The sequence below is a fragment of the Cololabis saira genome, chromosome 13 (assembly GCF_033807715.1).
Source record: "Cololabis saira isolate AMF1-May2022 chromosome 13, fColSai1.1, whole genome shotgun sequence".
Classification (NCBI taxonomy): domain Eukaryota; kingdom Metazoa; phylum Chordata; class Actinopteri; order Beloniformes; family Belonidae; genus Cololabis; species Cololabis saira.
This window is the reverse complement of record NC_084599.1, coordinates 36,620,206-36,644,650: the sequence shown is the minus strand read 5'-3', so window position 1 is coordinate 36,644,650 and position 24,445 is coordinate 36,620,206. Positions and strand designations below refer to the sequence as shown.

Genomic DNA, 24,445 nt, shown 5'->3' with positions numbered 1-24,445 from the left:
AATCTTAGAGGTGTCTGCAATTTCACAGTACAAATAGCTAAAAAAGGTATGAAAAGGAGACGCGTCTCCTTTACTGGAGTTAAATTCTGGAATGATGCCAACATAAATTTAAAAACATGTCATTTTTTTTTTGTATTTAAGAAAATGGTTTGTAAAGCTATTTTTGAAGCTTATAAGTGCAATTGACTATCTGTAAATGTTTCTTGGCTTTTCTATTGTTTCTTTGCCTTTTGTTGTTTCTTTGCTTTTCTATTCTCTTTTTGGTTTTCTGGAGGTCGGTAGCCAAAAAAAGAAAGTTGGTACAATAGGATAGGCTTTTATAAGCATTTTGCTTCAGCCTATGCCTTTTCAGTTATTGTTAAACACATTTTTTGGTTTTGTATGAAATGTTAATGCTGTGCACAATGTTTTTTTTGGTTTTGTTTTGTGTTGTCATGACTGAATAAACTTCATTCACATTTCACATCGTTGGATCACTCAGACCAGACACACAGCGACAGGGTGGAGGGATGAGAATTATCACCTCCATCTTTCTTAGTCAACTCTTTCCTTCCTTTGATACAACACGACACACACACTCGCACACGTGCACACACTCACACGTCCAATACACCGAGTATCGCTTTGGTCTCCGGTGACTCCAGCGAATTCCCCAAATGCCAGCAGCCTCTTTGAGGTCGGCAGCCGGAAGATAACGTGAGTTTCCAGAGGAGTTTCAGTGAAACCAGCCTCACTAGTTATGAGGAGAACCGACGAGCATCATCCACAAAAGCCACATCTCACTTGATATCGTCCAACAGAGGTCCAGCAGGTGAGACAATTGGTCAACTAGGACTTTAACAGCGGAGGAAAAAGTGAAACAACTCAAAAGGTAACTGCAGAAAAACACGCCAGCGTTTTCCTGTTTGGTCCTCAACGTTTAAATGCCCTGACAAAGACTAACGATTAACAACAATCAGCGTAATTATAGTAACAGTACTGGCTTTTACAGGATCATTAGTGACTGTATCAGATATAAAAACTCTCTGGTTATACGCTCTGGTTGAGATGTCAGGAGGGAAGGTCTTTATTGTTTTGCTTTGAGTCACAAAAATCTGTGTTTGTACAGTTTTTGAAGAGAAAAGATCTTAATTTTTACAGTTTAAAAGCGTTTAAAAGCAGCGCTCCAGTCTTACCTTGATGTTGCACGCCTGCTCCATGAGCCTGCGGGCGTTCTCTGCAGCTCTGTAGCGTTTGGGGAGCTGGACTCTGAAGAACTTGAGAGCCCCCTCAAAGTCCGCCTGCAAGAGGTCCTCTTTGGACGTCTGGAGGAAGAACGGGAGGAGGTGTCAGAGATGGACAATCAAGGGATGTCGGACATTCAGCACACATTAACAATACTGCAAAGTTGTGACACATTTTTAAAAAATAAAATACAATAGTTTTTGATTAAATTCACTCAATAAAGGGAAAGTTAAAAGATAGTAGTCTTCAATAATCGGCACTTTTCTATTGTAAATTATTGTATATCTTCCCATTTACAGCCTTTTATGATTTACTTTCATTTTTGGGCCTTTAATGATCCTTAAACAGTTTTCAAAAGTGCTCCTGTTGGTGCTGAAAAGAGTTTGAGACTTGTGTCACAGTGAAATCATCTGAAACATGGTGATATACGTTTATGAGAAGGTAAGAACTTCACACTGCAAGTGTTAAAAAACACATAAATATCACCATCTTGTGGTGTGAACATGTACAATCATGTCAGATTGATTGTTTTTTTTTTTAAAGGTGAAATACCTTACTGTAGATAAACCTTATGCTGGGATTAAAAAAACAAGCCTTCTTAAAGGGGACCTATTTTGAAAAACACGTTTTTTCTTGCTTTCACATGTATATAAAGTGGTCTCCCCTCAGCCTGCCAACTCAGAGAAGGAGGAAAGAAACTAAATTCTGCAGTGTCTGTACAGCCGCCCGGATGAGCCGTCCAGTGTCATGTGGATCTACGAGCCAATAAGATTCTGCTCCCGTAGGTCCGTGTACTTCGCGGCCATACGTTTTTTTGTTTTGAAATGACAAAAAAAAATAGAGAAATAATCAAAAATAATCCGTTCCCCATCTTTTGTTATGATAATAAAAAACGGAAAACGGATCATTATCCATTATCCGTTATCCGATTTCATTGATGTGTTTGAAAATCGAAATTGGGAATTAAAACAGCGAGTGGAAAACTCTTTTCTCTATTTCCTATTCGTTTCCAACGGGGGGCAGTATGTTAGAGTTCAGTACATGTTATTGATTGGACGCAGCTTTTTTTTGACGCTGCAGCTGAACGGACTGTCACAACATCACTGCAGTTTCATGACGGAGTGAAGACAGATTACAGATTAAACTCATGTTTCACTCCCAGGTTTCATATCTGATTTATTTTCTGTTTCAACATCTGATCAACAAAAGAACCAGAAACAACTTTCTTCATTTATTACTGCACATGTGCAATCCCCCCATTTGTCCAATCCTTGTTTTCGGTATCCTTGGAAACGAATAGGAAATAGAGAAAAGAGGTTTCCACTTGCTGTTTTAATTCCCAATTTCGATTTTCAAATTTTGTCATTTCAAAACAAAAAACGGATGGCCGCGAAGTACACGGACCCCCGTCGTTACGTAACAACGGGAGCGATGCGTGAAACCACGCCCACAACTAACTCCACCGGCCGGAGCTTCCTCCATTTTTTCGTAGCGGTGCATCGCGTCATTCAGGCAGCCAATCAGCACAGAGCCTCATTATCATAGCCCCGCCCACTCAGAATCCCACATAGATAATGAGGTTAGAGAATGGGAGGATAAAGACATGGCTCAGAGGCTGAATTTCTAATTTATTTAGCAAAAACAATCAAAAGCTTGTTTTTAAGACATTCAAGGCCTGTTTAAAATAGGTATTAGATGCCATAATAGGTCCCCTTTAAGTAAAACCTTTGAGGCAGCCAGCTGAAGGAAGCAGAATATACTGTTTCAACTTTCAAAAGCAAAAACTCGTTGGCCAGACATCGAGCCAAATGCAGTTAAGATACATTAAGAAAGAGGTTCGCCGAAAAAATACATTTTCCTTTTACTAGTAATAAAATTAAAGAGGCTAATTTTAAATTTATTCACAAACTGTATTTAACTCCAATTAAAATGCACACAATTTCAAAGGATCTCTTCAAAATGAAATGTAAAAGATGTAAAAGAATCGATGGAACATTTGTACATATGTTTTGGGAATGTGATCTTTTAATAAGTTTCTGGAAATCAATTCATTCCTTCACACAATCAGTATTAGAAATTAATTTTGAGTTAAGCTCCAATTTGTATTTATTAAATGACACACTGGATCTTCAGTTAGACCAGAAAAAAAGCAGGATATTAATTATGATCACATACTTCGCTAAGAAATGCATACTTTTACTTTGGAAAGATGATTCCCCTCCAACTTTAAAAATTTTTTTGGATCAAATTTCAGTTTTTTTACCATTGGAAAAATTAACTTTGGAAAAATACAACCTTGGTCATATTTTTCAAGAATTTTGGTTTCCATTATTTTCAAAACTGGAGAATTTTTCCAAAGGGGAGCAATGAGTATCTCCATTTTTGAACTTGTGCCTTATATGTATGTATGTTTGTATGTATGTATGGATATATATATATATATAGTTTGATATCGCTGTTGCTGCCATTATATATTTTTTTTATTTATTTATTTATTTTTTTTAATATTTATTTAATTTTGTTCTCCCTTAATGTGTGTTTTTTTTTCTTTGTTTTGTTTTTTTTTCCCTAGGGTAAAAGAAAAAAAAAAAAAAGAAAGGTTCGCCTGCTGTGTCGCATCCCATTTACTCGGAAATAAATATTCAAAACATCAAGTTATACTAAAGCTCCGATAAAGCGCTCGACTATCCCGGGTTGATTAATTCCCTCCAGCAGCAGCATCATCCCGGCTCCCGTGGCCTCACCGCCAGCAGCCGGGGGACGAAGAGCCGGTGCCCCATCCCGAGGAGATCCATCACCCTGCAGAAGGAGTCCGCCGACGCCTGGCTGCTGTGAGCGCTCTCTTCCAGCTCCCCGTTCCCGTCCTCTGCCGCTCTCAGGGCGGGCACGGAGGACGGCGTGGGCGGAGGGGAGGGCGGAGGAGACGGCGGAGGGGTGGGACAGGGCAAAGGCGGGGGTGGTGGGTCCCACTCCGGGGCCATGGGGGCAGATGACTCCAGCGTGTCGTCGGAAATGTCACGGCCGGGGGTTTTCAGTTGCGGGAGAAGAGCTGGAGGATCCTGCAGCAGACGCTGTGGCGTTGATGACGCCAGCTAGAAGTGAAGTGATGACAAGCTCGTGGAATCACACGGCATCTCAGAAATCAAAGCCCTCGTCTCTCAAACCCCCCGGATCACGCGTGCACCACAAACTTCGGCCGCTGTCAGAGCTTTAAAACCCCCCCCTGGAAATCGTGCGTCGACACTTTTCTCGGCATAATGCTGAGTCCCTCGGCTACCTGCCAGACTCGCTTTGAAATCTCGTCACACTACCCGCCTTCATCTTCCTTTGAGGAAACTCCTTAGGACGGTCCAGATCCAGTGTGCCGTTGCCTGGCAACAAAGCCGCTCAACACGTGGGAGCCGCTTTTCCGGCAAACTGCAGCGATGCCAGAGCGCTCCACCTTTTTTTTTTTTTTATATTTCTCCTCCGTGATTAGTCTTCATAGACGCTGAAGGAAAAATCTTTAATGCTCAGGAGACGGCACATCAAAGCAGCAGCCTCTTCTGGAACGGACGGGTGGGAGCCCCAGATATAAAGCTGACAAGATTTAGGCTTCCTTTGAAATGTAAAATGGCCTGCAATAACAATACAGCTTTTCTTTTCTTTTTTTCTTTTTAAAATCAGCTCTGGGAGGCCTGGGGAGACAGTCGTGGTAACATAACGGAGGCTGACAAGATGTGGTCTGTTAAACTCTGGAAATGGCACTTCTTGGCCTGCAGGAGATGATGCGCTGCTTTAATTCAGGGTTGAGTGGAGGCTGAACTCGATGAGACACACGCAAAGCAGTAATGCACAAAAAAACTAAAGAGAGAGCAGAAGTAGCTGCATTAGCCCTTCTGGATCTACAGTTTGCTCTTCGTCTTCAGCGATTTAATCCTGTGATGTGAACTCTGAGAAAATCCAAGCTGGAAAAAGCCCAATCCGGCCGACAGATCCAGCCTGGACTCCGGTGCAGCTTCTGGCGAAGGGAAGTCACTTCTGTCCCTGAAAGTGTGTTGCTTCACTGTCAGGAATGCTGGTCCCGGTGAGCATCGAGGGCAGGGCAAAGCCAAGGAGCCACGGTGTTTCCCATCGACTGTTTCCCCCCGTCTCTCTCTCTTATGTGGTGGTAAAAGCTACCAGCTAACGGCTAGCACAGGTGGCTCCGTTGCAGAGGTCTGGGTGGTGGACAGAAGCAGCGTGGAAGGAAGATAAATATCCGGTCAACAGGAAAAAAAAGAGGAAAAGGCTGAAACAGAAGAGGAGGAAGTAAAAAAGGAAATAAAACGAAGAACTGATGGAGGTGAGACACTATGTGCCGGCATCCGCTGAAGGCTGAGACGAAGAAATGATGAAGAAAAAAACAGAAATAGAGATTTCCTCCCTCAGGTCGGGGCTGCTAACGTTACAGCTTATGCTCCAATTGTGATGTGGACGGCGAGGGCTCAGCCGGAGAGGAAGGGAGGAAAGCACAGATGGAGGGAGGGAGGGAGGGAGGGAGGGGGGATGAGAGAGGAGAGGAGTGCAGGATGGATGAAGGGAGGAGGAGAGGGGGCCTCGGGGGAAATGTCGTCATGGCTGGCCAATAGGAAGCAGGCAGTGGAAGCCAGATCCATCCTCCTCCTCACATCCTCATTTGTACCCATTTCCAACCACAGAATCCTCAAAATCTTCTCCTCTCAAAAGCAAATACATCATCACCAGTAGACCACGTTATCCCTGAAGTTTTATCATTATTATCTCCGTTTTTAACACTTCTGGTCTGAATAAATGCATAACGTGCTTCTTAAAATACTTCTTTTTGTCTTTATGGGATTACAGAAATGTAAAAACTGAAAAAAGTGAGGGAACACCTGAGCATCATGCTGTTAGACGTCATCATGGCACTATGAATAGGGGTTTAAGCGCTCAAACGTGATTTATGAAAGCAGGAAACGTATATATTTCAGTCAAAATGTCACAACCAAATTAGATTCTAACACCCAAATGATGCTATTATCATTTATTCTGTCGCGGCACCAAGACGTGAGTGATGTGGTCAGATAAACAAGCCTGTTCATCTCTGAAGAACAGGCCGTCCTGCCACGTTAACGTCTGCAAAGATCCGCGAGATACTGACATGAAAGATGACACAGCTGTTTTCAAAACTCATTGATCAGACTCGCCACAAACGTATCTTATAACAGGAAAATCTACCGTTGTGCTTTGACATGCAAGCGATTCGTAAAAGGAAAAAAGTAGGGACATGTGGAAAAAAACAAACTCAAGTGGATCCCTATTTCATATTTCCCAAAATACAGTTAAACACAGACACCTGCAGGATTGTAGAGTTTGCGTTTATGTTTTTTCCTATTAAAAAATGCTTTTGGGACTTTGGTAGGTTTGAAAATCAATAACTTCCTGTTTTGCTAGGAGATTGGAGAGTTGGAGATTGCTCAACAAGCTGCTAGTGATATATGACTTCTATTAAAAACGCTTTGAAATGCTCTGAACAATCCTAGACGAGTGGTAAAAACCACAGACCTCCAATAACTGAATTCCTATTTTATCAACAACATAGCACAGAAACATATTGATGATGATTTTGATGAATCAAAAGGCTCAACAGAATTTGTATTCTGGTAAGAACGCAATTTGTTTTGTTTTGTTCAGACAAATCAGTTTCCATCCAGATGCAGATTCTGATTTGAGCACTAGGGGGAGACAAATGTCAAATAAACAGACTGAAGCATCAGGACGATGCCTTCACACATCACAATGCTTCCCTTCTGCGTTGCATTGTGGTTCACGTGAACTCCATGTTTGCACTGACACAGGTACATGAGTTTAGCACCAACCTTGAGCAGGGCCAGGGCCACGTTGAAGATGATGTTCAGTCCCTGGAAGAAAGAGAGTCAGACGTGAGAACAGAACCACCAGCAACATAATATTCACAGATATTTGTACCGTAAATATACCGTGTATATATATATATATATATATATATATATATATATATATATATATATATATATATATATATATATATATATATATATTTCAGATGATCAGTTAATTGTTTCTGAAAAAAAGTGTATGTTTTTATCAAGTACATAATTTTTCATTTCGTTTTTCATTTCATTTATTCTTTATTTCATTCCAAAAAATTAAACAATTCAATACAAATACAAATGTTCTTAAATTGTGAATGAAAAGGGAGCAGAAAGAAGAAGAATCTTATCTGATCTGCCCCTTTTTCCAAGAAATAACTTCACAAATAACATTAATTAAAAAAAAAACAAACAAAAAAAAACAACTAAGTGAATAAAAAAGTAAAATAAAATAAAATTACCGCCGTCTATGGGTATGTCAATCAAACTTAACTAACATATTTCATTATATTTACTTAACATACAGGCTTTGATTGTTCTTTTGAATGTAATGTTTGATTGGGATTCTTTGTTTTCTTTATTCAGATTGTTCCATAAACTGATTCCTTTCACAGAAACACAACGTTCCATCAATTTTTAAATATTTACGGTGGTAATTGCAGCTTCATATCTTCCAGTCCCCCTAACATCTCTGTTAATGCTTCTAACCAGTGGCTTCATATTAATGATGCTCCCAACTCTTTCCCCTGTTCTTTAGTTGCAGAAATGCAGCATGGCCCGACTCCTGGGGTTTTGTTTCTCTCCCATCATGTTTTTAACGATAGTTTGATGTTTAGGAACTAGGGATGGGCGGTATGGACTAAAAAATGTATCACGATAATTTCTGGCATTTATCCCGATAACGATAAAAAAAATACCAATTCAACTCCACCTTTTTAACTATAAATCTATATCTCGCTCTCAGATCCGCCATGTTTGATACACAAAAACGTCGTCAATGGGAATTTATCTTTCTTTCTGGCTTCCTTCCTTCCTTCCTTCCTTCCTTCCTTCCTTCCTTCCTTCCTTCCTTCCTTCCTTCCTTCCTTCCTTCCTTCCTTCCTTCCTTCCTTCCTTCCTTCCTTCCTTCCTTCCTTCCTTCCTTCCTTCCTTCCTTCCTTCCTTCCTTCCTTCCTTCCTTCCTTCCTTCCTTCCTTCCTTCCTTCCTTCCTTCCTTCCTTCCTTCCTTCCTTCCTTCCTTCCTTCCTTCCTTCCTTCCTTCCTTCCTTCCTTCCTTCCTTCCTTCCTTCCTTCCTTCCTTCCTTCCTTCCTTCCTTCCTTCCTTCCTTCCTTCCTTCCTTCCTTCCTTCCTTCCTTCCTTCCTTCCTTCCTTCCTTCCTTCCTTCCTTCCTTCCTTCCTTCCTTCCTTCCTTCCTTCCTTCCTTCCTTCCTTCCTTCCTTCCTTCCTTCCTTCCTTCCTTCCTTCACGTTCTGCGTCGATTTAACGCAGAACCATAAATCCGACTTTACACAAAAACGTCCCGAGACCATGACTAAGTCCACTTTACTGAGAAGGCAGACAGATTTAAGGACATTTTTGCTGGATCCAAACCTGTATGAAATCGGTTTCTGTGATTTTTGCTCAGATTTGCGCTGGACCCTAAAGCTATTTTTCCCCCTCTGACATTCACCATCCTCCGTGAGGACAATTACTGCAGTAAAGTATGTGTTTTATATGCAATTAAAAGACAAAGGCAAAGACTGCCAACTTTTCTAAGCATCTTCATTTTGTGACAACAATTAAAAAGTCTAAATATTTGTTTAGATGGAGTTTTTCAGTAGTTTATCTTTACCACAAGAACACAAAAACAGCCTTATCAGCACTTAAGTAACAGGTTTATAGTACTCTTGGTACTTCCTCTGTGTTTTCATAAGTTATGTAGGATGGAGGAAAAGGAAGAAAACAGGAAACAAAGGCAACTGCATTATATAGATGAAGTCTCTTATTTTTCTACATACCGTATATTGATATAAAAAATGTAGCAGTTCCAACACCGTACATCTTTTGCTCGTGTGGTTTATTTTGTCAGTCATTTTTAGTACAGAGTGACTTCATTATTACTATAAACATATGTAAATGCACGGCTGCTAATGCATAAAGAAATGTTGTACTACAGAAAGCTGCAGACACCTTTCCCAGGTTTGATTGACAGGTGATGCACAGCAACTGTGACATGAACCTGTATGTATTTTGTTCCTTTGTAAATGTTTAAACTCTTACGTGGAGACGAGCTTAGTTTTTAAATTGCGTTTGTTTTTGTGCCACCAACATGGTTTTCCCTCGCCCCTCCATCGATACAGTGCTCGTCATCTTGTCACGGAAAGAAATAAAAACCTAAAAACGATGCCAGCCCTGCACGGGAACGCCCCTCTCCTTGGGCTCTAGGAAAACCAGTTCACATGGCAACACGGAGCTAAAAATATCTGAGCAGCTCTAAAAATAACAGAAGAAAATGAAAAGACTGGGGTGGGAGGTGGGGTGTGTGTGTGTGTGTTGGGGGGGGGGTCTGTCTCCACACACACCTATCCTAGTAGACCCGAAGGTGGTGCTACCGTGCTGAGGCATTATCAGACACGGCGATGGGAGACATAAATATCCCATCTGTGTGTGTGTGTGTGTGTGTGTGTGTGTGTGTGTGTGTGTGTGTGTGTGTGTGTGTGTGTGTGTGTGTGTGTGTACACAGATACATTGAGACCTGAGAGACAGACCATAAAAACGAGAGGATACATTATGAGAATATAATCTGGGAAGGTTTTCGGGGGAAAATTCCATTAACGTGAGACAAATTGTGCAGAATGAAATAAAACAACTCTTTACCAACACAAATAAACGTGGTTTGTCTTAATAAATTGCATCAAATTGGGTCAAAAATAATAACAGAATTGATTTTACTGAGGATAAATCATGTGAAAAACTGCCTTGTCACTTAACCCGACTGGTACTCTGGAAAATAAAAATCCTGCATTCGGAGAAAAATAGGAAAAAAAAGAGTAAATAGTAAAAGAGAAAAAATAAGATGTCAACGTTTGAGGACTCTATGAAGAGAAACCAAGCTAGTCATCAAGTAAGTTAGTAATTAATGACGAAAAAAAGATATAGAAAAGATAATTTAAGAAGGACAATTCTGGCAAGTATGGGAATTTTTCTTAAATATGAACAATACACAAGCAAAAAGACTAAATGTTGTCGAGTAACTGGGGAAAAATAGATGAGCAGAATATGAGGAAAGAAAACAAAACAAAAAGGGTTGCAAATAAAAGGTGCACGACTTTGTGACTCGAGACTCGTGATTATAAAGGCAAATTCTCATCACGCGGCTCATTGGGTGAGAAAGATCACGGAAACTTTTAATTGTTTTGCCTCGGGCCAACAGCAGGACAGAAGGGAGGGAGGAGGAATGGAAAAGATGGATGGAGGAGAGAAACAGAAGAAGAAGATGAAAGCATGAAGGAGGGCTGATGGGACTTTGTAGCCTTCTGCAATTAAACTTCTGACTGGGAAACACATTTGAAGGAATAATCCACCTTCTTACTGTCTTTACTATGTAAATACGACAAGTCAAGCAGTGAAACTGTAGAAAGAAACTCAGTTCAGGGAAGATAAAGAAAAATCTGCATGTCAGAAGGAACTTGAGCTGCTATTGTTGATTACCAGGTTGCCAGACTGGCTGACGAGCTTCACAACACCAATAAATAGCCCCAAAAAAGTTCAGGTTCCAAACAAAGACTACAATTAAATTGAGCAAATTAAAGCAAATAAAATATCAGTGAGTTTATTGTGAAAGTTTCTACCTTTCTCTGCCATAATGGAAACGTTTTTGTTAATAATTTCTCCTAAATATTTTGTAAAAACCAGGAAAAGCAGCCCAGATTTTATTAACCCGCCCAGTCCTATAATTTTCAGAAACCTGCTCAATCTGGCAACACTGACTGAGGCGTCTAACAACTGGTAAACAGATTTATTTCTCCTCAAAACTTTTTAATGATGACCAGATAAATTCCGTCTAAAATTAAGATTCAAAAATGAAGACCCCTTGGATTGAGATTTAAAACAAATTAAGACATTTAAAGGAGCTTGAGGCTCCTTTTAAGAAATGAGACTCTCTAGCGCCACCCTTCACCACGACGGCCGTCGGGGGTACTGCAGCCAACAGCGAAGCCGGCACGGGAGAACGGGGAGAACGTGCATGCAGCGTCATTTGACGTCACATCCGCAGGAAAGCGCGGGAAATTTGGACCCCGAATTGCAGCACATTTTGCAGCACACAGCCTGTTCAAGGCAACGGAGAGATACACTAAAGGGCTCATCGTTTTGGTTTGGAACGCTTCATCTGACATTATTACTAGAAAAACTTAAAACGTATACGAATTTTTTTCATAAATCCTGCCTCAATCCTGCCTCATGCTCCTTTAAAGGACTTATTTTAGGAAAACAGAATTTAAGACTTTTTAAAGACCCGTTTTTGAGTCATAATTATTATAATTAATACTTTTCTACTTTTTCCATCGGAAGAACAGCGTAGAAAAATATGGAAAGAACTGGATTTCTGATAGAAATATATAATAAGTTGACAATTAGATCCGTTTAATCAGAATCAGAAATCAGAAAAGGGTTTATTGCCAAGTTTTCACAAGAGGAATTTGTTATGGTGATTGGTGCATCACAATACAATTATAAAAACAAATATATAAGAGATAAAATAAAATGTATGAACAATAAAATAAAATGTAGACCAGATATGTACAAAATGAGGTTTTAAAGTGCCGGGTGAGTCTGTACAAAAGTGACTTAGGAACTTAGGATAGGTAAAATGTATAGACAGAAATGTACAAATGAGGTTTATAAAATATAATGTTTTGTATATCTTAAGGTAAGGGGAGGCAAAAACATATAGACGCCAATCATTATTTTGGGTTTGATAGGCATCAGAGAGACCAGGAAAGGATGTAGGAGAGAAATACATTAGTGGTCTGTGGAGAACCGCCGCAGAACCGAGTGTTGGTGAATTATTCATGTCAGCTAACAACTGCTAACCGCGTTTCCACAGCTGTGTTAAATCTGCCATCACATGTGATATGATGATAAAATATTACATAGGTATAACATGAGTTACGATACAGATGTATGTTCACAAAAGAGTAAAAGTAAAAATGTCTTGATAAATGTGACGGGCCTCGTTTCCATATAGAGCAGAGTTTTAAGACGAGGTTTGACAGCAGCTTCACACTTCAGCGGGCAGATTGTTCCATTAAAATGGAGCTCTAATGGAAAATACCCTCAATCTCCCTTTTCCACAATCGCTGACCTGAGAGCAGTTAGCAGCAGACTGTGGATGGATCTTTTGGTTGTTTTAGTCAGTAAAAAACTAACTAAAGCACTAAACACAAACAAAAACAGAGCCCAAGTCACAAAGGCCCAGCTGGTGGGACATTTCAGTCGTTATGTCTCTATACAAATAAACTCGCCTTGCCTTTAAAAAAGCGAGGCTACATTTTGTGGTCCCAGAAAAGTCAGAGCAGGAGTGTGGGGGAATAAAGAGATAAAAAGGTGCATTTTCTTTATCAAACATGATGTGTCAGGTCAATCTACTAGTTTTACAAACTGGTGTCCTGATGGAGACATAAAAACTACTGGTGGACCAGAACTACGCAGCTAGACTGGGCCTGTGTTGAAAAGATTGATTATCCGATTTTAAATCGATTCTCATATTAATTCCTAAAAATCAATTCATATGTCTAAAGATCGATTTAATTTTTTTTTTTTTTTTTTTTTTTTTCATCATTACATTACAACTTTTGGTATTTTTTTGTTTATGCCCAAAAAAATAATATTTTGTTGGACACGAGAATAACTAGTGCCATGTTTTTGCCTTTAAATATGTTTAAAGGTATGAAAACATTAAAGTTTTCAGTTATAATTGCATAAATTGTCTATATTTCTTTGCTTTATATACTGTCTTGGGGTTACATTTGCATAAATGTTAAAAACCAAATTCTCATAAATGGGGAAAAAATAAAAGCGATTTATTTCATCCTCTGTTTGCTGACCTGGATCTGTTTGGTAATTCTGCCCCACAATGTTTCTGAAAGCAGTTCTATCAGCATTCTGGGAGCTGATTGGTCCTTACAGCATCATTAGCTGCAATACTTGCTGTTTAATCTCAATATAATACTGGTATTAATATGTTGCATAACTAGACAGTCATATAATTCATGCAACAGCTGAAAAAACAGTTTTATTAACAGTAACCCAAATCAATATCGGATCGAATCGAATCGAATCTTGATAATCGATTCTGAATCTTAAGAATCGGAATCGAATCGATTGTTGATATTTGAATCGATCCCCAGCCCTACGCTAGACTATATACAAGAATGACTTGGTTAAATAATAATTATAAAAATACAACAATAAATACAAGTCTTTAGATGGATGGTGTCTACTGTACTTTTGCCTTCACCGTTAAAGTTTATGTAAATATTTTATGAATAAAACAAGCTGGAAATTGTAAATTGAAGGGCACCTCTGAGCCCAAAAAAGGGTCTGAATTTAATCTCCATAAATCATGTCAGTTTATTTGATATAATTGTATTTATAACCAAATGTTTCATTCAAAGGTGACTCATTCGCTGAAAGACGACATTAAATCAATGATAATGTCGCTACTACTGAAAGTCAGATTCACAGTTACTGGTGGTCCTTAAACGCGGCCTCTGACAGCTGATCAGCTTTCCTCCGCTACACATCCTCCTTCCCATCTCTTCCTATCTCTTTTTTTTAATCCTTTCCCATCTCCTCAGTAGTTGACGTTTCAGTCACTGGACTCCATACATGCGGCAGCAGCTCAGGTGGTAGAGTCCAATTATGGAAGGATTGGCGGTTTGACTCCCGCTCCCCCAGTCATCTATCTTTGTGTCCTTGAGCAAGGCAGCCTCCTCGTCTCCAGTGAGGGCGTCGCTGCTGTGTGAATGTGTATAGATCAGGGGTTGGCAACCCAAAATGTTGAAAGAGCCATATTGGACCGAAAACACAAAAAACAAATATGTCTGGAGCCGCAAAAAATGAAAAGTCTTGTATCAGCCTTAGAATAAAGGCAACACATGCTGCATGTATCTATATTAGTTATAAGTGCGGGGAGATTTATTTTTTCATTATGCACTTCGAGAAAAATGTCGAAATTCTTAAGAAAAAAGGCAAAATGTCGAGAAAAAAGTCAAAATGTTGAGAAAAATGTCGAAATGTCGAGAAAAAAGTTGTGATATCGGGGAAAAAAGTCGAGATGTCAAGATTAATGTTGAAATACAATCTAGAGAAAAAAGTTGAAATGTCGAGAAAAAAGTCGTAACGTTGAGAAAAAAGTCGAAATGTCGAGAAAAAAGTCGAGATATCGGGAAAAAAGTCGAGATGTCGAGATTAATGTTGAAGTACAATCTCGAGAAAAAAGTCTAAATGTCGAGAAAAAAGTCAAACTTTCGAGAAACAAGTCGAAATGTTGATTAAAAAGGAAAGGAAAAAGGAAGAAAAAAAGAGAAAAAAGGAAAAAAAGAAAAAAGGAAAAAAAAGAAGAAAAAAAAAGAGAGGAAAAAAGGAAAAAAAAAGAAAAAAGAAAAAAAAAAAAGAAAAAAAAAGAAAAAATAGGAAAAAAAAAGAAGTAAAAAAGAAGAAAAAAAAAGAAAAAAAAGGTCAAACATCTTTGAAAAAGCTCCAGGAGCTACTAGGGCGGCGCTAAAGAGCTGCATGCGGCTCTAGAGCCGCGGGTTGCCGACCCCTGGTATAGATGCTCAAGTTGTGGTCGGAGGGGCCGTTGGTGCGGATTGGCTGCCATTTTTCCATCAGAACTCTTTCCCGTGCTCTTTAGTTGCAGAAATGCAGCATGACCCGACCCGACGAACAAAGAGGTTTTGTTTCTCTCCCACCATGTTTTTAACGATAGTTTGATGTTTAGGAACTGACTTTTGCCTGACTAGCGTAGTACAGAATACTACAGTCATTTAGCAGAACTCATGGGTCGTCTTTCTGTTGGCGTATCCCATCTCCAAACCCGAGACCATGACTAAGTCCACTTTACTGAGAAGGCAGACCAATTTAAGGAAATTTTTTACTGGATCCAAACCTGTATGAAATCGGTTTCTGTGATTTTTGCTCAGATATGCGCTGGACCCTAAAGCTATTTTAGCTCTGACATTCACCATCCCCCGTGAGGACAATTACTGCAGCAAAGTATGTGTTTTATATGCAATAAAAAGACAAAGGAAAAGGCTGCCAACTTTTCTAAGCATCTTCATTTTGTGACAACAATTAAAAAGTCTAAATATTTGTTTAGATGGAGTTTTTCAGTAGTTTATCTTTACCACGTTACAAAAACTGCCTTATCAGCACTTAAGTAACAGGTTTATAGTACTCTTGGTACTTCCTTTGTGTTTTCATAAGTGGCAGCTGACAGCTGATCAGGGGTTCAGTTTGACCACCGCTTTCCTTCGCTACACATCCTCCTTCCCATCTCTTGTGTATAGATGCTCCAGTGGTGGTCGGAAGTGATTAGCCGCCATTTTTCCATTGAGGAGTGAATGAATAATGGACTCATTGTGACTTTGAGTGTCCTTGAAAAGCACGATATAAATCTAATCCATTATTATTATCATTACTATTTCTCCTCACCTGTGGAACAAACTCCCAGAATGCATCAGGGCTTCAGAACCTCTCAATTGCTTTAAGTCAAGGCTGAAAACCTTTTTATTTACTGCTGCATTTCAGTAATCCACCGTTATGCACTAGTACCTTCATTTCTTTCATCTCATTTTTTATTTATATCTGTCTGTCTTTATTTCTACTTTTAAACTATTTTACTTAAAAAAAAAAGATATAATGTAAAGCACTTTGAATTGTCTTGTACATGAAATGTGCTACACAAATAAACTGGCCTTACAAGGTGCACTAAACCCTTTTCATAGTGTGATAATCACAAATAAATGGCTCTACCTCGCAGAGCAGCAGGTCAGTGATGTGGAAAACCATGCAGAGGGGGAACTTGGCTGTGAAGAGGGTGAGGAACCACTGCGACGCGTACATGTGCGCCTCCAGGTTCAGGTCCTGGAAGTGGCCCCACAGGTCAGGGATCTGTTCCTGTGGGAGCAGAAGAACAAGGACAAGGACCAACCTGTGAGATAGACAGCACTTTGAATGAATGAATGAATGAATGAATTAATGAATGAATTTTTATTTCGAAAATGTATATAAAATGAAAGTAAAAATAATAATGAAAAGATAAACATTTACATCTTCATATTCACATATGTTCGAAAAAAAGGAGTAGGAAGAAGTGTACACTTTTTCCTAGTTCCTACCCCTTTATAACTCTATGGATTTACATTATTGCTATTATTATATCTACACAATATCCATGTAAATATAGTCTATATAAATACTACGTAAACATGCCTATTATTACATAATTATCAATATAAGTATATAGACTATAAATATTACATAAATATTATATAAATATCTAGAAAATACAACTATTATATACATCTATATAAATATACACTATATAAACTACATAAATATCCCTATAAATATATATGTGCTACATACTAAATAAATATATAACATATATTACATAATTTTAACTATCCCTCTCAACAGATAATATATACTACATAAATATCTACATAAATATCTAAACATATCTTAAGCAAGTATAATATACCATTTTTCCATATTTTATTTGTTCCTCACACTCCTCGTTAACCCACTTACATAATGCATTTAATTCATTCATTCTTAACGAGATTGAAACTGAATTAGGTGTTTCACCACCACAATTATATATCTTTCCATGAGTGGGTTTGACGCATCAGAGCGTGTTTGTGTGTGCTGGCTCTGAATGAACTGTTCAATCAGCCAGATAAAGATCCACTTTGACAGTTATCACGTTACATGGCACCTAATTACAAGGATATTGCTCTGTTATTATCCTTACATTACATTTGGTCAATTCTAACCAGGTTGCTGAGCGTGCTGATCGCAGCGGGGCGAGGGGGGGGTTTCAAGGCAGAAATAAAACTCAGTGTATTCAGTCTGTGAAAGGAACATTACATCAAAGACATCTTAAGACAGAAAGATTACTGGGACTGGGACTAGTGTCATGTAAGCTGCAAATGAGATATTCTAACAATATAAATCTAAATATGAAGCAGGTCCACTGTGCAAAAAAGTGCAGAGACCCTGAGTCTGCATCAAAGCATTCAATAGAAGATCAACACAGAGGTGCATTACTGACATCATTTCTCAACTACTGTAGCTTCTTATATAACATTTCCAGGGCACTTACTGTAAATATGGTTTCATACACAGCACACATTTCCCTTGCATGAATAAAAGCAGCCATGTTCACCGATATTACTCCAAATTCATGTTTTCATCCTTGCTGCTGACTGGCTTCTTCATCGTGACAAAAAGCACCAGACGTTTATAGTGATGCTGAATAAAAATCCCTGAAACTGCTGTTCATGCCTCAGTCAGCCCGTCCGTCTGGTCAGGGTCGTCTTCTTCTCTGCATATTACTTTTGATATCACTCATAAACACGCAGTTCACTTTCACAAACCTGCATTAGCCTCTCCAGCTGGTAGAACTTGCAGTGAAGATCTTCAAAGTTGTTCTTGTAGAGAGCTCGGAGACCGTATTCGTACATGATTTTCACCAACACGCAGAAAGCCTGCTCCTCGGGCATCTGAAACCACAAGCAGACATTTATTCCTTGTACGTTGAAAACTAAACTGGCTTTTATGGACTTTAATAGCGAAACTTCCAAATGAATGAATGAATAAGTTTAGTTGGGATCAGGGTTATAATAGTTTTGAATTTTTCATTTTAGTTTAGTTTTATTTCGTTTTAACTTTTTCTCCTTCAATTCAGTTAGTTTTAATTCGTTTTTAGTGTGGGTTTGCTAGTTTTTATTCGTTCTTATATTTTCAAAAATGCTTAGTTTTAGTTTAGTTTTTATTAGTTTTAGTTTTGATGTCACGGACCGTGAGGCATTAAGGTGCCGTAGCTGCCACTTGGAGATAAACGGCCAGAGCGGAATAAATTGATCATACCAAGAGACTTATATTGACAGGGACGAAAATGGAGGAAATTATATCTATAATTTCAGTTCTTTTTAGTAGTTTTCTAAAAACGCAATTTAGTTTCAGTTAGTGATCGTTTTTGTCTTTTAATTTTCGTTTTTATTTAGTTCAGTTAACAAAATAGTTTTTTCAATTTTAGTTTTCGTTATTTCGTTCGTTTTCGTGAACGATAATAACTCTGGTTGAGATCTCCTCACAGGAACTCCCAGTTTTATATTACACAGACCAGAATAAAACTTTATTTAATAGATGGCTGACAACAACCTATCTATTGCTCAGCAACAGGGGAAACCATCTAACTTCCGGGTTGAGGCTCATACAGAACTGAGATCTGTTGCAGTTCCTCGACTGAGCACTAGAGGCTGGATGTAGAAGCGGGTCAGTCTCCACTGACCTCCAGGTTAAAATGTCCAACTTTACAGCAGATATAAACATATTTACAGCCTGGTTCAAAAAACAGTTTTGCTCTCAATCGATTGATTTAAAACCCATAACAACTCTGATGGGGAGGAATTTTTTGTACCATGCCAGGAGAGTTTATATCAAGCACTATCAGCCAATGGCTAGCCATACCACCTCCTCATCTGTAATCGTCGAGCTACTGCACTGTATTTCCCGCTGTACGTCTGACCGCAGCTCTGCAGATATTTCGGCGGCGTTCGGCTGAAGGAGCTAACTTTAACCTGTTGGCTCCACCCCGTACAATGGGTCACATGACCGAATGTTTCATCCATTGTTTAAAAGGCAAACCCAGCATTTCAGTGTCCGACATTTTTAAATGGCTTTAAAGAAACGCTTGCGGAAAAAATTAAAAATATTTGCGTGTTTAACGATTACTTTACCGTTTCTGGGCGTTTCAGTGTAAGAATTGTTAGGACGGATGAAGATAAAGGCTTTCAAAGAAAGTTTAAATGTTTCGGGTCTGTTTGTATAAATGGATCTTTTTTTTCCTCCTCCAACACACATTTAGAGAGACGGAGGAGATTTAATCTGAGAGAAAGTAAACGTTTGGGGCTAAATGGGTTCCTGCAGGTAAACCTGAATATCTATTAATATTCCAGACATCTTCTCTATAACCTCTCTTTCCTTCCTCCTCCGTCTCTTGTATAACTTCTACTTCTTTTACTCTTGCTGTCCCATTTATCCATCTTTTTTCCCGTTCCCTTAACAGCCACCTTCTCTTTTCCTCCCCCCTGCTTCACCTTCTCTTGTCCCATCATTTAATTCATTGCTGCTGTCCCTGACCACTACATCGCCCCAGTTCCTCTTCCCTACTGTCTCCCTCCTCTTTAACCTCTGCTGCTCTCCGTATTTGGACGTTAACCAAGCTTCAACAACGCTCCATCATCCACTCCAGACTCCCACCGCCATGTGTCACCTCTTCTCTCCCTCGCCACCATCCCTCTTATTTAACTTTCTTAAATCAAATTATTGGGAGGGTTTATTTGTTTTCTTCTGACAAGTTACCATGTCCCCACGCCGACACACACAGAACATCTAACAAAGACGGGAAAACTGCGTCAAATCAATCAACTTTCTTTTCAACCAGAAACTTCCAATTTGTCAATATTTCAGAGATTGGTTTATACACTTATGTTCCTTCGCTCCCACTTTATCATGTCTTGTATCATTTAACAGACATGGCTGCAGTAGATATGGGGAAACAATACAAACAACTCTCTTTACAAAAGTGTTGAAACCTCTATAACTTCTTTGACTACTGTAGGAAAATGTTATTGATATTAATGCATCTTAACAGGGCATTTCTTCTCACACAACGTACAGCACTATGGGAACATTATTATTAGGGCCCGAGCACTGACAGTGCGAAGGAGCTATTGTATCTGTAGGAATTTTTTTTTTCCTTGTTTTTCTTCCGACGAAATTAGGGCCTTTTTGCCCCCCTAAACGTGCCCCAAATTTTTGCATGCAAGCCAGGCCTGGCGAAAAATTTGATATTTAATTGTTTGCATTAATGTGTGTGGCCTAATGGCTCAACAGCGCCCCCTAGAAAACTTTGTGCCTCAAGCCCCACAATACGGTTTGACGTACATGCACGAAAATCGGTACACACCTGTATCATGTCGCAACTTAAAGAAAAGTCTCTTGGCGCCATGGCCGAAACCGAACAGGAAGTCGGCCATTTTTTAATTAATGATGTAATTTTTGCACAATTTATGCCATTTTCACGTGTCACACTTTAACGAATTCCTCCTAGCAGGATCGTCCGTTCCACATAAAACTCACTCAGGAGACACAAAAGACGTTAACGATGAAAAGTTATCAAAATCGCGAGTTTTTGTGAAATGGCGTGGCGCCGGGTCAAACTTCAACGTTAAAAAGGAAGTGATACTAGTAGCTGATTGGTTGATATTTGATAGTTCCTATTTTCTGCCATAACTTTTGAATGGTATGACATACAGAGTCGTGGGTGGTGTCATCGGACTCGGTTTTGACTCCTTCACCTTAACTGGTGCAAATTATACCCGCCCCTTCTTCTGATTGGTCGATATTTGATAGTTCCTACTTTCTGCCATAACTTTTGATTGGTTTGACATAAAGATTCATGGGTGGTGTCATCTGACTTAGTTTTGAGTCCTTGACCTTCATTGGTGAAAATTGAACGCGCCAGGGCCCGTTCATCGCTGCTTGCAGCTTTAATTTTTATTATATTTACCCACATTGTATTATGGGTATTTTAATTAAAACATTAAAACGGTCACTGAAAAGCTTTTTCAACAAATTAACAAATTTATACAAAAGGGGCTAAATGTAAAATGTCTACTAGAACATGATGCATGGGATTACATTGTATTAAATGAAATGATATTAGAGTGTTATGTGCATTACCTTAACCATGAAAATGCAGGGTTAGCAAACTTTACTCACGTGCAGAAGGAGAACAGCAGCTAGAAACGATTGACCCTGACAATAACCAATTTCTTCATCATAGACAGAGTAGGCCTGCAAGAAGGAAAAGAAAGAGAAAAATGTATTTAGTTTCTCCAAATGCAACAAAGCATCAGAAGTCACTGACATTAGGTCAACAACTAATAATATTTGATCCCTTAATTTAGTAAAAGGTTCAGGTGTTTCAGTGAGTATCAGTGTTTTGATGCCACTGAGCCTTTGGGCAGCAATATCGCGCAGGAACATTTGAACTACTGTACATCTAGAAAAAACTGATGCTCTCAACAAAGTTAGGGTGAGTTTTCTCGATTGAAACTGTGTGATTTTAAACTTTCTTTGATTTTTAACTTCATCGAGATTACAGACAACCAAACCACCACGAAATAAGACCCCACTTTTTCTTCCTGAATCTTTTTAGTCCTTCTCCTGTCTCTCAGATATTCACACATGCAGGAGCAGGTTCAGCAACAGTTCTGCAGGTTATCAGTCGATTTCCACCTCAGGGGTCTGGCCCTCTGCATTAGGTACTAAATGGGGGATCTGTGTGAAGGACTACAGCAGCTTTAATAACTGCTCCAAAAAACACCATTAATGCATCTGCAGTTACCTTTTTACTAGTATGGGTTATTACCTACAGGTGATTAATAATGCTTTAGTTTGTTTACTAAAAAGGATCCCCATTAGTCTTCACCATGGGAAGACTATTCTTCCTGGGGTCCACACATAGACATACAAAAGATGACAATAATCTAACTCAAAAAGGGTGAAAAACATTCACTACAATTCCTGAAATAATAAATTGAACCAAAAATAAAAGATTAACTAAACAACCATCCACATCTTAAGTAGCAATATTTGCTACTATCACCAGATCTGTTCCACTTTTGAGCAAAATAGTTTGCAATGACTTTATAATTTATAATATACCCATACCTCTATTTGTAGTAGTATAAATATATTACATATCATAATATACTCATACATTATAATATACTCATACTTCTAAACTATATATACACTCATAGCCTACAGTGATTTAGAATATATTTACTATTAAATTTATAATATATATAATATACATACAATTTGCACAATAATCACAATATATACCTAGGACCGATCATGACTTCCTTCTGAACCACAGCCTGCTTCAGTCTCCTTTTAAAATTTGACATCTTGATTATTGCAACTAGACATAGGGGGAGATGGTTCCAGTGTGGGACTGCTCTATACATTACTGTTTTTTTTCAATGCATTGGTTCTGGGCATAGGCAGAGAAAAGTGATTAGCTAGGGCCATTCTGGTATCACTAGTTGTGATTAAAAAAAAAAGGTTTCTCCCAAAAGGCTTTTCAGCAACAAGCTTACAATTGGCAAGTCACATCCATGTGATTTTCCAGTTAGTCTTCTCGCTGCCATCTCAGTGCTGTCAGAGCATCAGCATGAACAAAGGACATTTCCTGTGATGTGTGGTGTGTTCCTTTGTTTTCTCCCGAGGAAATGTTTGTCTTTGGTTTCTTCTTTCAGTTTCAGCTTCCTCCTGAACACCTCAGGGTACAAAAAACTGGAAAAGGCTGCTTGATATTCATTTAACATCGTCATGTTTTTACACATGTTTTGTTTTTCCACTTATTTATTGAATATATATTTTCATTCTGACGATGAATTTGGATAATGTCAACTCTCCGCTAGGGCTGGGGATCGATTCAAATGTCAAGAATCGATTCGATTCCGATTCTTAAGATTCAGAATCGATTATCAAGATTTGATTCGATTAGATTCCGATATTGATTTGGGTTAGTGTTATTAAAACTGTTTTTTGAGCTGTTGCATTAATTATATGACTGTAGTTATGCAAAATATTACTACTAGTATTATATTGAGATTAAACAGCAAGTATTGGCAGCTAATGATGCTGTAAGGACCAATCAGCCCCCAGAATGCTGATAGTATATAAAGTAATGAAATTTAGACAATTTATGCAATTATAACCTAACACTTGTTTTCATACCTTTAAACATATTTAAAGGCAAAAACATGGCACCAGTTATTCTCGTGTCCAACAAAACATTCCTTTTTTGGGGATAAACAAAAAAATAACCAAAAGTTGTAATGTAATGATGAAAAAAAAAATACATAAATAAATAAATAAAAGAAAAAAAGAGAGAAAAAAAATTAAAAAAAAATCAATCTTTAGACATATGAATCGATTTTTAGGAATTAATGAGAATCGATTTAGAATTGGGAAATCGATTTTTTCAACACAGACCTACTCTCCGCCACACTGGGAATCACACGTCTGATATCTGGGCTTTGCAGTGAGGAGGAACACATGTCATTTATATGTGGGGTTCACAAAACGATACGGTCACATAAAAAGTGATAAATACTTGCATTGTGTTTGGATTGAAGAAAGGGAGGGAGATAAGCCGCCTGCTCCCACAATCACAGAGTCAAAACATAAAATGTACAAAGGGGAAGGTCGAATCCCTCGTCCATCTATAAGCCTGATTAATGTTAGACGGTGCAGGTGCACAGCAACCCTCCACACTGCAGCAGGTACAGGAGATGTGGCCCGTTTGTTCTTTTAAGTCCAGACAACTGATGAAGGAGGATAACCTTCAGATGACCATTCAGGATTCAGCGTCCGACGCTGACACTGCCCACCAATCATGCTAATAAGAAACTAGACAGGTCTTTTCTGTGTAGACACGGATTCAGGGACAGAATTAAGTCCCATAATCATGCAGCACAATTTATTTTCCTTCCACTTTGGACGAAGCTAAAGATTACATTACGCACCATCCTGGGGCTGAAGAGCAATTTAGATTTATAAATTGGAAAGTTGAAGAAAATCCACCTGCTCCAATCTCAGTATCCAACATGGTTCTTCTGCACAAAAGTGGTGATAGTTACTGCAATGTACTATCCATTAGTACCTCCGTCAGTTTTTGTTTCTCTAAAATCGGTCACATTATCCAGCCTCTATGATGTTAGAATAATAATAAAAACACAGTTTAATGCAGCAATTAAAGCCAGATTAGTGAAGATGACAGTGAGCAAGCCATCCTGATTTTTGACTCTTCATAGGTTAATGGAACGTAACCAGAGGTGGGTAGAGTAGCCAAAAATTGTACTCAAGTATAAGTACTGTTACTTCAGAATAATATGACTCAAGTGGAAGTAAAAAGTAGTCATCCAAATAATTACTTGAGTAAAAGTAAAAAAGTACTTGGTGAAAAAACTACTCA

The 24,445-nt window shown here is 38.7% G+C and overlaps 1 protein-coding gene across 1 annotated transcript in view; it reads right to left on the bottom strand.

Annotated features, from left to right (window-relative positions):
* Window positions 1-24,445, bottom strand: part of rabgap1l (RAB GTPase activating protein 1-like) — a 166,429-nt gene that overhangs the window by 26,798 nt on the left and 115,186 nt on the right. The window contains exons 15-19 of the mRNA XM_061738822.1: window positions 21,175-21,249; window positions 17,763-17,888; window positions 16,135-16,278; window positions 7,083-7,124; window positions 1,176-1,304 (exon numbers count right to left, since the gene is read on the bottom strand). Coding sequence (XP_061594806.1) covers window positions 1,176-1,304; window positions 7,083-7,124; window positions 16,135-16,278; window positions 17,763-17,888; window positions 21,175-21,249 — 516 coding nt within the window. The remainder of the gene's footprint in view (window positions 1-1,175; window positions 1,305-7,082; window positions 7,125-16,134; window positions 16,279-17,762; window positions 17,889-21,174; window positions 21,250-24,445) is intronic.